The 18,867-nt window shown below is 39.5% G+C and overlaps 1 protein-coding gene across 2 annotated transcripts; it reads left to right on the forward strand.

Moving 5' to 3' along the window:
- Nucleotides 1-478: 478 nt before the first annotated feature.
- On the forward strand, nucleotides 479-14,810 carry LOC136439230 (importin-4-like). 2 transcript variants are annotated; one of them, XM_066434510.1, is made up of 31 exons: nucleotides 479-603; nucleotides 1,691-1,777; nucleotides 2,308-2,387; nucleotides 2,744-2,785; nucleotides 2,994-3,126; nucleotides 3,491-3,670; nucleotides 3,913-3,978; nucleotides 4,250-4,351; nucleotides 5,071-5,154; nucleotides 5,413-5,559; nucleotides 5,777-5,830; nucleotides 6,113-6,222; nucleotides 6,352-6,386; nucleotides 6,574-6,647; nucleotides 6,963-7,092; nucleotides 7,489-7,602; nucleotides 7,936-8,052; nucleotides 8,381-8,504; nucleotides 8,944-9,055; nucleotides 9,409-9,503; nucleotides 9,786-9,863; nucleotides 10,261-10,318; nucleotides 10,641-10,746; nucleotides 11,067-11,260; nucleotides 11,622-11,663; nucleotides 11,851-11,976; nucleotides 12,416-12,624; nucleotides 12,825-12,960; nucleotides 13,310-13,414; nucleotides 13,611-13,680; nucleotides 14,011-14,810. In XM_066434510.1, exons 1-31 carry the CDS (start codon nucleotides 538-540, stop codon nucleotides 14,136-14,138), a joined length of 3,204 nt encoding a protein of 1,067 aa, XP_066290607.1. In that variant the 5' UTR covers nucleotides 479-537; the 3' UTR covers nucleotides 14,139-14,810. The 2 variants fall into 2 exon arrangements, with proteins under 2 accessions (XP_066290607.1, XP_066290608.1); XM_066434511.1 differs by lacking the exon at nucleotides 479-603 and adding an exon at nucleotides 805-834.
- Nucleotides 14,811-18,867: the final 4,057 nt, after the last annotated feature.

An 18,867-nucleotide genomic window follows, 5' to 3' on the forward strand; every position in this document is an offset into this window, starting at 1 on the left:
TTTGACTAGAAATAAAATTGTACTGCCAAAATTGGGATTCAGCAGTCTGTGTACCACTGTAAACGACTATTTCAAGAAGTCCATCGTTTGAGTTGTTTTTGTGTTCTGATCGTAGGCTTACAGAACACTCCACAGTGACATATTTCCCACCACAAAAAAATAGAATTGTCAATAGAATTAGCACAGTGTGTCGACCGTGGTACCTACAGTGCCATGATGTAGTAGTGCATCAATATATAATTCATATGCCCAATGACAAGGCAAAGTTTCATTCAGTTATGTTCTTTGTATGGCATATCTGCATCTGTCATCAGCCCGGCGATAGCAGCCAAACAACGACCTCAGAAATCCCTTAATCTGACCCATGTAGATATCACTTCAAAGTATCGAGTCCGACAATATTTTGAGATGACGACAAAATCGTCAATTTGGTGCTTATTAGCCGAAACACTTTAACACGTGTTGATTCAACATGTTCTGTTGCCATCACTTCCGGGTTCCTGGAACGGTCAGAGGTCAGCTTGCACATGTCCGAAAATGGCGCAATCTCTGGAGACGATTTTGGAGAACTTGCTGGTCCCAGACAACGCTGTCATACAGCAGGTAGGTGTGTTAGTTGTGCACATGAAGTTATCATCTAGTATGTCACACTGTGAGCTTGCTATGACGTCAGATCTATGGGAATTCCTTCTGAAAAGTGCCGGAAGTGGTGCAGGGATGGGGAGGGGCGGAGTGAAAGAATGTGGCGGTGCTGTAACATTTTCCCGCCCCAGGCAGTGATGAACTTGACCCATGAACTAGCTGGCGTGATGGTGACTTATGGCGTCCTTTAATGTATGCATGTCTCCTTTTTCGTCATCTTATGTAGTCCACAAAAGTAGAGTACAAAGCCAATACATTTGAAACTTTGATGGAAAGTCTGGGGCCTGGATAACTACATTCCCATGGGCATTGATCTATAAACATGGCACTGATTTAGCTCAAGATCTAAGTAACAGTATCATTTGATTTGATTTGATTTATTTATTTGGCTGTAAAAAATACAGCCAGGGCAACCCAACTTAAAAGGGTAAAAATTCAATACAAACTTTCACAAAGCACGTCAAAACACACATGAAGGCGTACACAAATTATTCAAGAATGAAAAGAAAAACTAACTCCGTCTACAGTCGTCACTGTCGATTACCTACTGATTGTTGCATGAGTTCATGACTTCCCAAATTAAGTGAAGTTACGGTATCTGTGGATACACATCTGGTACTTCGTGAATGCAACATAATGCAAGAGCTGTTGATCTCCCTGTTATCAGCTTCTGATTCCATACTGAGTTGATTGTCCTTGATATCACCATGTGGGCATGTCTATGGACTGATGACTCAATCACACATACAGCTGTATTATATTCATGGTACATGTAATTAGCCCCCCCCCCCCTGCTGTGGACACATCTATGAACACACATTTGTACATGAGTCATATTGAATTATCCATCCATCCATCTATCAGTCCTATAACTCCTATTGAATTATGCAGTTGGTAAATGTTGTTTAAAGTAATTCATGACTCACAGCTACATCATATGAAAATGATAGTTTTACTCTTACACTGATCCAATGTGTGATACAATGGTCAATGGGGATATCTGACAGTCAGTGCATACATATTCACTGTGCCATATTGTGACTCCTAGGCCACGACCCAGCTGCAGGAGGCCTACAAGGACCCTGCCATCGTCCCCGCCCTGTGTGGGGTTCTTGGATCATCACAGAACCCACAGGTAAACACACAGCTGAGATGAACTGAACAAACAGTTGGTTATCTGTGCAACAATATATATTCTTTTAGAAAATATGGCCCAAATTCTGTAAATGCATGTACTTTCACGGTGTGTTATTTTGCGGTAGGAGGGTAAAGGATGTTTTCTCAGTGTTTGAAGTTTGCGGTTGAAGCAGTTCTGTAGTACAGTAGAATAACATCACGCTATCAGAATGTTCTGTAGATAAGGCTTTCCATTTTGAAAAATAGATGAGCGACTCCTCTAAAGCTACACATAACTGTTTAACATCACGCTATCAGAATGTTCTGTAGATAAGGCTTTCCATTTTGAAAAATAGATGAGCGACTCCTCTAAAGCTACACATAACTGTTACACATTTAAGATCACAGTTAGCTCTGACATTTTTCAGGTGCCTCCTCATTATCTCCCTCTGATTCAGATGATTTCCTTGATGTAAAGTGAGATCCATGAAATGATTGATGGATTAGATTAGACTTGGGTTTAGTTTGATTTGTTGTTTTTTACCTCAGGTTCGTCAGTACGCAGCTGTGCTGCTGAGGAGGAAGATCGCCAAGCAATGGAAGAAGTTTGATCAAGAAACTCAGGCCAGGTAATAAGAATGTTTCCTCTCAAATAGTTAAAGTAAACAGGTCATATGTTTGCATATTACTAGTAACCTATAGACAATCATACTCAGTGACTGTCATGTTATGTGTTAAGATGGAAATCTGGCATGTGTTTTAGTTCAGTGATTGTTTTATTTACTCTAAATGCCTTTAACATACTGTATCAATGCTGTTGTAACATGATCGTTATATCAGTTGGTCTGGGATTATTTCTTGTTAAAATAACACTTCTCTTATTCACCCGATAGTGCAGTTTTGCTAAAACGTAGCCCTGGATGAAATAATGGTACATTATATTATGACTCACTGTGATTTTAAGTCCTTTATTATTCCTTCACAGCCTGAAAGCTACACTACTCCAGGTTTTGGTACAGGAGCCAGAGTAAGTGATTTTTTGTCATCTATCTTGTTATTTTCACATTGTCATCAATGTCCCTTTTAAATGACAGTAAATGTAATTAAATATAACTTCTCATTATTATGTACATATTGTCATCACAATGGTGCGCACCCCATGTTTGGTAGTACAGTCCACGACTAATTCCAGTACCCTGTTCATGAGAGCTGATATCAGTACTCCTGTTCTGTAGGCGGACGGTGAGACATGCAGCAGCCCAGATAGTTGGAGCTGTGGCCAGGCATGAGCTGCAGGAAGGCAGGTGGCCAGAACTGCTCCAGTTCATGCAGGATTGCATCAGGGATAATGAGCCCAACAAGAGAGAGGTCAGCATCAGTTGTAAAACCAGCCCAAAGACATTGTTGTTGGCTTATCCCATTGGATGTATGATTTGGTAGTAAGAATACTGCATACCACAGGTAGATTTTGTTTTGAATTGAACCTTGGAAAATGGTATAGCAACATGCCAACATGCGATACATATTTAGAATTACATCAGTGTAATGGAAGTGTACATTTGATGGAGAAACACTGTAATAGGAGACTTGATGGGAATATTACATTATAGATGGCAATTTTCTGTTTCCAGGATAACAATATCTTGATTTTCCTTGATGCAATTGCTATGACAGTCACTGCTATAGTTTATGGTTTCACCGAATGTACAGGATTGTTCTACTACATTTTCAGATGGGGATGTTTGTCCTGAGCACAGTTTGTGACACGTCAGCACAAGGCCTGCAGCCCCACTTCTCCTCCCTGTTCGCACTGTTTAACACAACATTGGAAGATGTGGACAACCGTGCAGTACCTTTTTACACCATACAGGCCATGACCTCCTTGGTTGAGTTCTGTGGCACGGATGAGGCTGTGAGTTCCCACTTTTTAAACACAGGAGATTGGAAGACAATACATATATGTAGTTGCATGATTGACTGTGAAGCAATGCCCTCTAGAGTGTTAGAAGCAAAGTAGACACGTACTTCTATTATGCTGTAGTTGTTCAACTCTGACAAAACTGACATAGGAAACTGGATTTTGCAGGAGATAATATGAGACTTACGTTTTGTTTTTAAATATGTCAGATTCCCGAACATCCTTTCGTTTTGCAGGGAACATTCCAGAAGCTGATTCCCAAGGTGTTGGCAGTGATACGACACCTCCTCCAGCATGATGAGGTATTTCTTACTGCTTACCGCAATACCTTTGGTAAACCCATAACTTGATGATAAGTCTATGTGTATTCCTGTAGTGAAGTGAAGTGTGCTGAATCATGTCTTCCTCTCTAACTTTACTCTATCCATTGTGAGGGTGTCACTGGAAATGATTCTTTATCCTGTGTGCAAACAGAATGTTGTGAACATCTTGACTGGTGGCAAAGTGCAATGAGGTATTAGCCATCTATAGGTGTCAGGTAATGATCACTATGTCTTTGTTCTGTTTCTCAAGGACCAAGCATGTGAAGCACTGGAGATATTTGACGAACTGGTGGAATGTGAGGTTGCGATTGTGGTGCCACATCTGAAGGACATCATGCAGTTTTGTCTTGAGGTGAATGCTCAAAACTTTTTTAAATGCTGTCATATTTTTCGACATGTATGATTGATTATTGACTCTCGGTATTCAGCCCTTGGATATAATCATGTTTCTAAAATGTCACTATTTTCAGAAATCGTTGTAACTCATTTTATGATTGCGTTTGCAGGGTGCGAAATACCTGGTTGCACGTTGCACAGTGCAACAAGATTTTGGTTGGTGCAAGTTAATTCCAAACCCAGGTAGCGCAGTGTGCAACCTTATATTTTGAGCCAAAGATCTCAATCGGAGCCCTGGAAGCTCACAAAAACAGTGTCACTCTCATAAAATTCGGTAAATCTTCAATTGAAATAAAGAAATCAACACTTTTTCGTTTTAAACCATCCAAAACCCTTCATAGATTGTGGAATTTGAGCTAAAAAGACGAAAACACACTGCCCTCGGCTAAACAAGATGTTAAGTCAATGGGAACACAATACTATCTAATTAATATTTTGAAATATTAGTAGTATTATACGCTACATACGAGCTTAATTTGAAGAAATCGGTGAATGTTGCTGGAGCAACCTGAAATTTGGATGTGCAACCTAGCATTTGCCCTGGGTTGCAACATGGGCAACCTGGCTCAAAAAAGTATTTTGCACCCTGGTTTGTTATTAGATGTTCGTCAATATTGTTTTAGATGCAAAAGGAATGAAATGGAATATAGTTAATCGTAGATCATCCTTTTCCAGGTGTCCAGTAACGCCGAACTGGGTGACAACATCAGGGTGAAGGCATTGTCCTTTGTCAGCTGGCTCACAAGGCTCAAGAAAAAGGTACCAAATCAACTTCCTTAGGAATAGTATTACCATCAGGACCATTAAGAGAGTAATTTTTTATGACAGTCAATAGTTCTTCCTTATACAGCCCTTTGCACATGTTTTGTGCTTTCACTAGTTTCAGCTTTCAAACTGGTCTACAACTTATTCTAGAATTTTAAGATTTAAAAAAAGGACACATACATATGCTACAGTTGATCCTCTCATTTTGTTGCATTCTTGATGGTTATGGAACTGCAATGTTCTTCCCCACAGTCCATCCTGAAGCACAAGCTGGTGGAGCCTGTCCTGAGTGTGGTGTTCCCCATCATGTGTACTCCCGCTGCCGAGGGGGAGGAGGACCCAGACGACGCCTTCATCGACGAGTTAGAAGCCAGCACGCCAACGTCGTTTGCATCACAGGTGACATCAGCGATAATTTACCAGCTCTTCCTTACACGCTGACAGTACCTGTGAAGCCCGTCTGCAGTGTTGTCTGCAGATCATAATGGCCCTTAATTCAGTTGTGATGAACAGACTTGTTACTTTCCTCAGTCGTGTCATGAAGTCAAACCACTCTTACTTGAGATGCTCAGTCTTGTTTTGGTATGTTAACTATTATATGTTGTCTATTCCGCAGGTCATCGATGTCATGGCGCTCAACCTTCCTCCTGAGAAGCTCATCACTCCTCTGGTACATTACATTTTCTTATGTTGTTTTGAAACACCAAAAAACGTTTATTTGTGATATTAACAAAGTTACATTGTAAGTCATTTAAGGTTTACTGGGGCTTTATGCTCCAGTAGGAGGACAAAGGAAGCCTTTGCAGTTGGAACAATACACTAGTATCGATATATGATAGTATCAAGACAGAGCACATATGAATAAAACTACCATGAATATTTCATGATTTACAGTGAAGGATTGAAACCTTTGAAATGCATTTTAAGAGACAATCTGTATTTTTCTCCTCAGATGCAGCTGGTGGGTCCAGCACTAGAGAGTGAGAACCCCTACCAGAGGAAGGCTGGACTCATCTCATTGGCTGTTATAGCAGAGGGCTGTTCAGATCACATCCAGAAGAAGTAAGGATGTAGACATGGAGCAATCCTAAAATGATTGCCATCTGAATCAAAGAAAATGTATCAACATAATAATGATATTAGCTTGAATATTTCTGCTGTGATATTTATCTTCCCTTCTATTTGTTTCAGGTGCTTGGAACCCTTTCTTCAAGTCACCTGCAAAAGTAAGTGTGCCTGCTGTGACATTGTGGTTGAACATGTCATGAAGTGCATTTTTAGTGTGCTACTGGAATATGAATCTCTTGATGTTTTCACGTGACGTCTTCAAGTCTACAGTTGTTTTGAGCTTCACTAAATGTTGCTCTATGGAATCTGTTAATGATATAGTGCTTGCTTTCTGTGCTGTTGCAGGTATCTCTGATCCAAACCCCATCATCAGGAATGCTGCCCTGTTCACCATGGGACAGTTCTCTGAACACCTACAGGTAATAGTAAAACAGTTCTAGGAATATGCAATATAGATGGAGCTACACTACGGTTGTTACTAGCAGGGCACATATTAGATAGAGATGTCAGTAAAACAAATTCACTATGATGTCACAATGTATAGTCTTGCCAGTGAGTGAAAGAGTGACTTAGGGATGATCAATTCAAGTCATGAACTTGGCAAGATGTTTTGTGGAAATTAGATTTTAGTTTCTGTCAGACAAAGTGTGTGATACAATGTATCCCGTTAAAGTCAAGACTGTGTAAGTAGAGAAGAAAGAAAACACTTGAACTCTCTTGGTTTTTTTTTTCAGCCTGGAATCACAAAGTACCATGGCGACATTGTGCCTCTCCTGATCAACCATCTGATGCAGGGTGAACACAGCAGTAAGGAAGGCATCACAAAGACGTACTATGCCCTGGAAGAGTTTGTTGAAAATCTAGGTGGGTGCTTTTCTTTTCTATTATCAAGTGGCTACCTGGAAGTTTTCTTGGTGATTTGGAAACAATTTATAGATTGGTTCTGTCCACTTAGAAATTCTACAATAGAAGAAATTCAACGGCAATGACATGAAAAAAGAACCCAACACATTTAGAAGAGTAGGGGTGACATGGTGTGCTTGGCTGAAAATGCAAGCCTAGCTACTTTAAAAAGCATTATGCATCACCTCAATTGAGGATGGAATGTTTATGATGATCTTTACTTCAACTTCTCATTTTGACAGATTTTGACATGTTCTTGTTGATACTTTTCTGATGGTTCACAGATAAGCTAAGTTAAAGGAATACTTCAGCCCAATGGTAGCTCCCCTCCTGACACCCTGTATGTTGTACATGTAGGTAAGGACATCCTGCCGTACCTGCCTGCTCTGATGGAGAGTCTTCTGTCAGCTCAGACCACCAGTCAGGCTGTGCACATCAAGGAGCTGGCCATCAGTGCTATTGGGGCCATAGGTAAGAGTCAAACCTAGTAATATTTCTCATACCAATACTTCTGAATACAGACAGTATGTAGAACAGAGTATGTATTCACAGCAGTGTTAGGTTACTAGCTCAATTATTCAGTGTTAGCCAGACTTCTGTCACAGAGCGGTTGTAGATTGATAGATAGTGAGTTAGATAGCAGTCTTGACTTGGCTTGATGACAAGCAATGAAAAATACGGAATGTTTTTTACATGTTTGTACATATTTTCATTGTACAGTCTATTGTGTATTTCAATACCCAGTCTTTTGAAATGTGAGAAATGTTAACTGTCTTAAGACTTGTTTCTTTTGGATGCTTGCAGCTAATGCAGCAGGTGAGGCCATGGTGCCGTACTTCCCGCAGGTGATGGAGCAGCTGAAGCCGTACATCGTCCAGGTGCTGCCCGAGACCCACCAGGTGCTACAGGTGCAGGCACTGGGTCAGTCGCCTTAACTTTGTCTTATATCACAATCTTGTCTTCATTTAAAAGACAAACGTTCATTCACTCAAAAGATTTTACTGTACAAGGAAAATTAAACACACTGATAACCACCTAATGGTATAACATCTCCTAACATAATTCCAAAAGATACGTCCAAACAGATCTCCATCCTAACGTTCCCCAGCATAATTATAATGTACTCCTGTATATCTAAACTGTGCATACCTGGGGATGCTGCACTAGAGATGTCTCAAACCCAATGTGGTGGATTCATGTAACCCGGTGGATTAATGTTAATGGGGGTTATGTGGTATTTTCCCCACAGACACATTGGGCATGTTTGCCAGGACTATTGGTGAGCAGCACTTCCTGCCCATGGCAGAGGAGTGCCTACAGCTGGGCCTCAAGCTTGTGGAGGAGGTCGATGACCCTGACCTCAGGAGATGCAGGTGATAATGATAATGATTATGATTATGGAGTTACGTCTTAGATGGAAAGAAAGAAAAACTTCAATGCACGAATCCCTGTGATAGGAAGGAGTACTAGTACTTAGTCTAGTCTTCTTTCAAGGATGACTGACCTCCAGCTGGGAACATGTCTGCTTTTCATTGATTGCTTTTGAATGCTCTAAAATTTCCTGAGCTCCACTTGCAATATGTTGTAGCAATTTAACTGTCCAGAGATTCCAGACCTGTCCAGACACAACAGAAAGGAAAGTTTAAAAAGAAATTAAGAGCAAAAGTAAAGTTCATATAGCCAGCAAAGAGGAAGGCTATATCATCGACTTGTAAAAACAGTGAGGTAGGCTCCATAATGTTACCTGTGGACTGATGATATTAGAGAATATGATTTCATGTGTGTGACAATAGTGACATTTCTTTTTATCAGCTATGGACTGTTTGCATCAGTCTCCACTGTCCTGAAGGCCAACATGGCCCCCTACCTCCCCAACATCACCAAACACATGCTGGCCTCACTCAGGTCAACAGAAGGAATCATTGTGAGTAATCTACACATCTTGGTATGATACTAGATATTGTAGTAGATATGATATTGTTGATATTGTAACAGAAAATGTGTACGACTTAGTTAACAAGACATGGAGCAGATTAAAACATCACTATTTAAGAAGTCAAAGGAAATGTTGAATAGGAATACAGATTCACAACAGATTCACACACAACCTGCGCCATTCTTGGTATCCCATCTTTCTGGAGCAGATTTAAACTTTACCTTTTAGTAGTCAAGAGAAATGTTGAAAGGAAGTGCAGATACTCAAATCATTCACACAACCCAGAAACTACATTCAAAAGCATCTTTTTGTATCCATCTTATCCACTTGTCTTTCCACAGATCCACCACAGTGATGAGACCAATGGTGTTCTGAACTTTGTAGAGGAGGATCTGACAGAGGAGAGTGAAGAGGAAGATGATGATGATGTGGAAGGGTGAGTGGTCTAACAGGGGTTTTACATGATGCTTAACAAGGTTTCTCCTAGAATTTGTCAGCCCCATAGTTGAGGTTTGCGATCAGCTTCAAATTGGGGGTGCATAGCTCAAAAGCATGGATGAAACCTTACAGTCTGATCCGGGATGACACCTTGAAAAGGTAAAAGTTGCCTGTTATGTCAATCCTTTCATAAGATGTGGTAAATCTCAATAGATAGATAAAAGATGCATAGCTAAGTAAGGAAAACATGGTTCATCCCTTCTGTTTGCACCCTGAACAGGTACAGTGTGGAGAACTCCTACCTGGAGGAAAAGGAGGACACCTGCAACTCGTTTGGGGAAATAGCAGAGAACTCTGGGTAGGTTCAATATCTGCATTCACAGCTCTTTGTACAGGTGTTTTTATTTTTTACCTTGGGAAACCTATTGATTATTTGCAGTTTCCAATGTGCCCTGGTGGAACAAATTCTTGTGTTGTTTCATAAATCTGTGGTGATTTCATGTTTTACAAACAAGAGGGTGTTTGTAATCACGCCAAAGAAAATGGAACTTCAGATATGCAAATGTTTTCTGAATCAGACCTTTTATAATAAATACTTAAGCTTTGCCAGGTAATAATGGCATCCATACAACCTACAGATCTAGGTCCCTCTGAGGGCATTCGTAACTTCATGTTTTTCATATCAAAATGCAGATAGCTTTTCTTCAGTAAGATTTCAGAAGTTTTGGTATTTGAACAGAAACCGTACTTTCCAGGTCAGCGTTCCTGCCTTACCTAGAGGAGTGCTTCAATGAAATCTTCAAATTGATAGAGGTAAGTAGAAACGCAGGCTGGTACAGCTGCTGGTATATATTCTATGCTTAGTTCTTCCTGAGATATGGCTCAAGATATGTATTAGACTTGAGTGGTGTTGCTTTTTTCAATACTTTTTAGATACATAAGCTAAAGCCAGATGTTGCTACATGTAGTATTGACTTGGTTTCTTACAGGTGTATATGTAATTTCCATCTCTTGGTAAATATACTCAAAATACTAAGACTGGTTTTGGTACATCCTATGGCTAGTTTTGAATCATGTCTAACAGAAATGAAACTCCTTACTGTAGACGATGAAGGATAAATGTTTTGGTTCGCAGTACCCAGCAGCCACCATCAGAAAGGCAGCAGTGACATCCGTGGGACAGATGTGTGTGGCTCTCCACAAGCACTTCCAGCAGTCCAACACTGAAGACAGTACAGGGGGTAGGCTGATATGCATTTGTCTTTGTCCACTTTGTCTAGTTGGTCACCTCCTTTTGCATGGTAGTTTACCACACACGCCTTAGAAGTGCATTTTATACTCAGTTTTGTACTTTTATAGCAGTTTATGTTACACACATGTTATAGTGCTTGTCAATGTATGATCTCGCTCAATAGTATAACATTTTTTTAACCCTTTAATATCTGGATCCTTTAAAATTGTCAAAAGTACATGGAAATCATAAGGTACATTGTTGTCTAAATACTGAATGTCGTGTATAGCATTATATCAACGGCAATTACTGGAGTATTTCCTTCGCTAGCACTAGCCAAGCTGCTGTCCATGTCAGTACCCCTCATGTGTCAGCTGGTCAGGGAGGACACAGACAGGACTGTTGCCATGACAACACTGGAAGTTCTGTCAGAGATGTTGAAGGAGATCAAGACTCCGGTGGTGGCAGGTGAGGGGCATCTGGACGGGATTGTGACGGCTGTCAGAGATGTTCTCCAGACAAAGGTACGCAAAATTTTGCACCAACCTGTAGCTTTAGTAAAGTTGGTAGCCACTTTGATAGTGTCTCCCTCGCCAATGTGTCCACCATATCAAGAGACATCAGAGAAATCAGAAACCAGGTAGTGAGTGATCATTACGGTACAACAAATCTGGTGTTGCGTCCAGTGTTTTCACAACCACCTAGAGCACAGATTAATAAACGCTCAGACATTTAGCATTCATCATTTGAAGAACACCTTAGCAGACCTTTATCATATTATCATCATGACAAGTTACTAGTGTTGCCTGGCATGTGATGACACTCCTTTCGGGGTGATCCTTCTCAGTTTGTTTCTACAAGCAATTGTTTTTTTGTTTTTAACAGACAGCCTGCCAGGATGATGATGATGCAGAGGATGATCAACAGGTCAGCTATAACATCTTAAAATTAGCATGATACTAAAGGATTCTCTTTGTTTTGAATATATATCCAACAAATTTGATACACTTATTCTGTACTATTATCATACATAACATGTTTCAATGTTACCAATAATGCTTGATCACTGTTTATATTCTCAGCTAGTTGTATGTCTTCTTTATTTCTCCAACAGGCAGAGTATGACACCATGTTGATCGAGTACTCCGGAGAAGTCATCCCAGCTTTGGCTGTTGCAATACCAGGACAGCAGTTCGCACCGTTCTTTGCAGGATTCCTGCCCCTCCTGGCAGCACGATTTGTAAGGAGTTGAAAACTAACTTTTATTTTAGAAATAAATTTTGTTTAAATCATTGGACAAACAATGTTCTGTTTTACTCAGTGAAATTCCTTAGTTACCTTTCCTATGATATATCTGAAATTGATAGTTGTGTTGATGATGTCTAATCAGCACCAAGGACAACATCTATCAAATCAGGGATAAGGGAACATAAAATGTGCAATCAGCACCAAGAGTCTGTTTGGTATTGTCAAATCAGTGCCAAGGATATGTAAGTCCAACCAGAACTGTGGAAAGCCCAATCAACACCAAGGGTAGGTTCTGTTATGTTCAGTCAGTACCAAGAATATGTTAATTATGTGCTTACATGGAGTATGTTGCAAGTGGTAAGTAACAAACTGGATGTACAGTACTCTGCTTTTTGCCTTCCTCTGAAAGACCTCAAATTTTCCTGTTACAGAAGATTACCAGTACTGACTCTGAGAGGTCGTTTGCTGTGGGAACCATCTCAGAAGCCATAGCCAGTATGAAGGCTGCAGTTGTGCCTTTTGTTCCACATCTCTACCCGATCCTCCTCCAGGCGGTGAAGGATGAGAACGACGAGGTGCGGAGTAACGGTGTGTACGGACTGGGCGTACTTGCCGAGCACAGCGGAGAGGCTCTCTATCAGTATCCTTTCAGTCTAATTCAGCTTCAAGAAAATGAGAATTTATTTTCAGGAATACATGTACAGCACTGCTTAAAGAGGGTAGGGAAATTTGCAAAATAAATGTTTTTTCCTTGAACACATGATGTTGTGTTTAAGGGGGCTTGAAGGGGGCTTAGGACTCTGTAATGTCTGGAGTATTTCCTTGACTGGTTTTCCCAAGACATTACCCAGCCATGCTGCAGACACTGTCGGAGGTGTCCACCATAGCCGGTCAGCAGAGAAGAGTGGTGGACAACATGTGTGGGGCAGTCGCACGTCTCATCATGACCAACATCAGTGCTGTTCCCATGGATTCAGTACGTCATTTGTCATTCAGCCTTGTATACCGAAGTCACACATTGGATAACATAGCATTTGTTTTTGCTACATTTTTCCTATTTTGTTCTATTGCATTCCTCAGAAAGATTGAGTTTTATATATAACAGTGTCAAAGCATTCCTTCTTTGTTTGTTTGGAAGTATTACACCCTTCAGGTATGTTTGTTTTCATGATTGTTAACTAAAATATTTGCCATGTAATAAACTTAAATATTTGGTGTCCCCCATGATAAGGACCATATACTACATAGTGTTCGATTGACAGGTAAAATGTTTGTCAGATTGGTCTTGTTTGGAATAACTACAATAGCTGCATTGGATCCTACAGGTGTTCCCTGTGCTGGTGGGCTACCTGCCCCTTCAGGACGACTTTGAGGAAAACACCACCGTCTACAAGTGTGTGGTTCACCTGTACCAGGCAGGGCATCCTCAGGTTAGGACCTCAACAACTACGTCTTCACTTGTCATTCCAAACTATAAGTGTAGCAGTTAACTTCATTGAGATACATGTATCTAAATTGTAAGCATATTGCAGCATATTTCACTGTATTTTCGAACTACCAGAAAGGTGTACATTTTCTAGCAGACTGGTAAAGCGACTTTTTATTTACTTTTTCTTCTGTTTTTAGATCCAGCAACTCTTGCCCCAGTTGCTGACAGCATTTGCCCAAGTCATAGGAACTACACAAATAAATGAAGGTACTTTGTTAGTAAGGCATTGCTAAGAGTTGAATTGAATTTGCTGTATTTTGACATAGTTAGAAAATTTCTTTATTGGTGTATTCGGTGTTAATGGTAAACCAGACAAATGTACAGTGAATCTAAAACTCATTTGAATACATCAATGAATAATGATTCAGATATAATGGTCAGGGTGTATGTAGTGTAAGGACATTGTAAAAATCTTATATGGTTAGTAAAAATCCTTAGTTAATCAGCTTCATGTTGTAGAGGCAGAGCCCAGTCGATTGAAGCTGTGAATTTGAAGATGCCCTCCTGAGTATGATGTTATCTTGTTGACTTGTACAGAAATGCAGAGCGCCCTGACTGCCATGGTGAAAGACGTACACCAAAAGTTTCCCCAGGACTTCACAAACGTGGTGTCCTCCCTCCCGCCTGAACAGGCTGAAAAACTCAAATTGACAGCCGCCTCCTAGGGACTGCAAACTGTGGACTGTTGTAGCCATTTGCCTTTGGCATTCCTCATAGTTAGAGAATTGCATATTTGTGAATTTACAATTAAGTGCAGTTCGTTTTGAAGCCTTTGTTGTTGCTGTTGCAAAATTGTGTTACAATGTTTTTTTGTGCAAGATAGGGCAAAAGGTTGGAAAAAATAAGCTTATTATTCTCATGAACTGGCAATGTTTTCATGGCAGTTGGCTGTTAGGATGTATTTTTGTATAAAAGCATAAAATGTTTGAAACAAATGAAATCAAACTGCAATAGTATCAGGGCAAACCCGACAGATTTACAAGCCTGCTTTGATAAATTCTTGTTTTATTTGACAAAGACAGTTGTTTTTAAGTTGCAATTTGATATTTACTTGAATAATGAAGAAAGAAAGAAAGAAAGGCTGTGCTCCAAAATCTTGTTTGCTTGTTCAAATGTTATAAAATGCATTTTGAAGTAAACATCATCACAGTGGACAAGTAGGGGAATAATTACATTTGCCTCATCTGTAGTGGAAAATGTGCCAAACGCTGCTGTTTTGCCAAAAAAAGGCGAGAAATTTTTGCAGCGTTCACCGCCATTTTGTCTTCAAGAATCCTTTTTCAGTAGAAGCGTCCAGTATTGTACTAATACTAATAAAGCTTTTGTGAACTACTAGATATAGCTAACCTTCATTAACGTACTAAAGATAGCTATCATGTACTACTTAACTATTTGAATAATTTCATATGGCAATTTGCTTCAACCAATTTCCAAGTATTATTAGATATTTTTTGAAGCTATTAGTGTGAAAATGTTGTCACTCTCTAGTTGTTTCAGCTGAAATAGGAGACTGGCACAAACATAGTGTTTGTTGAAGCAATCTTGTTCGATAGATTGATCAGAACCAAATTCCACTCTAGAGTCCATTCCAAGTCACCACACGGATTTTTTTATGATATTTGTAATATGTTCGAATTATTGTAATATAATTACAAATCTTTAGAAATATTCATAAATGTTTCCAAAAAAAAGAAATACGAGAGTACCATGTTTTAGAAGTTGTTATGATAATTTGCAAACATTTCGAAAGTGACAGTCAAAAGAGATCATTTTTTTAATAGATTTGAAATATATATTGGTTTGTGTCAAGTTTCGAAAGATTTCGAAATAAAGATTTGGGTCATTTGCCCCCCGTAACGAGCCGCTAATCCTAACAAAGCATGTTTTGGATCGAGCGGGGACCGCCGACCGCGCAGGAAGGCACTGTGGCGTGACACTGTCTGTGGACATCAGCAAGAATTCCTCCAGAGGATAAGCACAATTCAACTGTAATTTTGCTGCACAAAAAGGGCTAGCAAACATTGCAAATGATCAGTGGTCAAAATACCACACGTACTGTGCAAAAGCAAAAGTTTTATCCACGTCAAATAAGCCCAACAATCGGCACAATGCAAAGGGAGCTCAAGGGAGAGCCGGCTAGCCCCAAAGGGTTTTTTGATCTCAGTTCGGCGACATGTACAGTCAAAGGGAGGCTTCCTTTTCCCATGATATCAGTAAATTGTAAACTAAAAGGCAGTGTTATTTTTTGTAGAGATTCTTACCGACAAAATCACGAAGATTCTGGAGGAAAACACAAAAAAAAGAACGTAGATCTCTGTTGCAACAATTCTAACATGTGGCGGCCTGCCTGGGGGAGTCTATTCTGTGTGTAGGGGGAACTTTCTTAGAAACTATTGTCAAATAATTATAGATACAAAAGTTCACAGTAATAACATCACACCAATACTACTGTAATACTTAGATTGTAGCATTCAAATCTTAAATTCTATCAACATACGTTGGAAGATAGACATTTTAGACGTGTTTTAACTCCTCCCCGGGAGAAACAGTCATGCCGTCTGCCGGGGGAACAAGAACACGGGGACAAACTTCCCACGAGGCGTTCTGGTTCGGAAACAAATCCCACAAGAGAGGACTTTATCTTACACAGTCCAGCTAACAATAAAGCCTGTATGTTTTCTGTACTGGCTGATTGGCGTTCATAATTAGACTGGACCTGGCGGAGTTTCTGCAGGTTTTTTTTACGTCCCAGTTGAACATTCTTGTTCTAGCGGTCCCGGTGGGGAGGGCAGCACGGCAGGCTACTGTTACCACTTACAGCTTCCTTCGGTACTTTGTTATTTCTGTCGCATTTGGGTCGTTTCTGCAAGATTTCTAGTTTTGATTGATAGAGAAGCCGAGAGACACTGATAATGTTTCTTTCGGATTGTTGTCCTGCTAACGTTAGAGGCAGAAATTAACTGTTTGTTTACATTACGCCCGACTCGGCGTGAGAGCACGGCGGGGTGTCACCACTCCTTTCAACGGTCTAGTTTGGGTGCTATTAACTAATTAACAGCAGATTGTGAGTTTCTTCTTTCGAAAAAATGATTCAGACTTCGAAATAAAGGCAGTGTGCTGTAGTCAATCTTTAGAAAGTATCAGAAATGTTGTTCCCAGTGCCATGAATATTTTGAATATTCCACGAAAATGTGGGATCATTTAGAAAGTGTAAACACATTTAGAAATGTAAGAGACCATGACATTTATATTACAAATAGTTACAAAGGTTTCAAATTAGTTCTAAACAATGGCAAAAAACATCCGTGCGGTGTCTTGGAATGGACTCTACGATATTTGAAGACAAATATAATTTTGTGTAGAGGTCTGGTGTCCCTCCAACTTATACCTCCAAATTAAATACACTAATGTTACCTTGTTTACTTTTCACAACTACAAAATATGAAGCTGTTACCTGAGGAAACCTCAGCTCTCACTCTCAGCTACTACCAAGGGTTGTAAAGATAGCATTTTCAGTCTTCACTCTGGTGTTTTTTCTTCATCTTAATGTGATGTGTGACAATTTGATGAAATAGAGTCAATTCCATGTCACCGAGAGGGTTTTCAGGTAATATTGCTAGTGAGTTCAAACAATTTTAGATAAAAGACTATTCCAGTCAAAATAGCTCTAAATTGTTCAAACAATGAAGAATGAAAGTTTAAACATGTTTGAACTTATTTATATATGTTGGAACTATTTGGAAAGTAATTGCACAAATATCTCTGTATATAGAACAATTTTCAAACATCTATGTGATTGTTTCACTGTTTGAACATGTTGGAACAATTTGCATCATTTTTCAAATGGTAGATTTGGGTAATTGCCCCCATAAAAGTAGGTGCTAATCATACTCTATTGTCTGCCTCTGTATATTTTTAGATTTCACGTCTGGAGCTTTTGTCTTCAGGTGTCTATGCATGGCACCCAGGCCTAATCCCCTATACTTTGAAGGGATGTGTGAATTGCCCTGTTCCCATCCCACTGACCCAGTTATACCATGTTGTTATAATGTTGGAACATGTAGGAACAAATGATCAACCTATTTTCCAACAGTTTCGAAAATAATACAAATAACATGTGCAATGTTAGAAATTTGTCTAACATGTTGGAACACAGCAGAAACTATTTAGAACATCACATGAATGTTGGAAATTGTTCTAAACAGTCACTTATCTCCCTTAGATTGTTACAAAGGTTTTACAAATGTTAGAACAAAAGGCAACAAGCACCCTCTCGGTAATGTGGAATCGACTCTAAAGCAATAAGATTTCCCATTTTGTAATCATCCACAAATTGGAACTTACATACAGGCCACTGTCAATACAACTGTACAATTTCCAGACTTCCAAATGTATAACCAAACCCCTACAGCTTGTTTAACCGTAAGCACACTGAAGTAGCCATTTAGCACCCCATTCTCTATTGGTTACAGAGTTAGGCAGCAGGAGAAGGTTAAGACTGCCAAGGTCACTTGAAGACATTATTGTGTATCAGGGAGAAGGCTGATAGTGTTAAAAGACTTCTCAGTGTGCATGTTCACCATATTTTTCTCATAGGAAAATGCCCAATAGCCATGCTCAAGTATTAATGTTGAAATCATCTGGCTGCCAAATCATAAAACAATGTACAATGTACTACCTTTGTTTTTTTAGACTTGATGGCTGAAAATGGCCAGTGTATCAAATAACTTTGAATACATAATTTTGATAGGACTGCCCCCTTTGTATTAGATACATAATTCTTCTGTCTCCACCAAACAGTGTGTTCGACCCTCTACTATCCATAGTTGTGAGTATGCAAACATATAGTGACATTAGATGAATAGACAATTCTTCTTACCAAATGTAGCAATGAGCATGTGCCTTGATTTTTGTTGTTGTAATGCAACCTTAAGATACCTTCCTTCATTGAATGTTAACAGAATGAATTTTGTATCTTGATATTGTTGCTACTAATGGTTTAATTGCTTCATTGCATAGCAATATATATAAATGTATTAACGTAAGACACAAGACATTTACTTCAGGCATGTTAACAGCTGCATTTTGAATATACAATTTTACAGTTGTGTTTTACCAGGTTTGTTGATGGAAAGTTTGCCTAATGTATATGTACAGAAATGATAGCATGAACAGATCAGGTCAACTACTGATTTCCTTTTGTTCACACAAGTCAGTTCTACCTTTTCATTCTAAGGAACAGGCCAACATTACCCCTATCTGTTGAACATTTACAATAGAACTGCTGTTAGATAGCAAATGCTCAAAAAAAGAGGTCAACATGTGTTGTGAATGCCATCCGTTACTACGTTGAGTACGTTCTATGTGACTTTTTAATGCAATTTTCAAATGCCA

Source organism: Branchiostoma lanceolatum, chromosome 7 (assembly GCF_035083965.1).
Source record: "Branchiostoma lanceolatum isolate klBraLanc5 chromosome 7, klBraLanc5.hap2, whole genome shotgun sequence".
Lineage (NCBI taxonomy): Eukaryota > Metazoa > Chordata > Leptocardii > Amphioxiformes > Branchiostomatidae > Branchiostoma > Branchiostoma lanceolatum.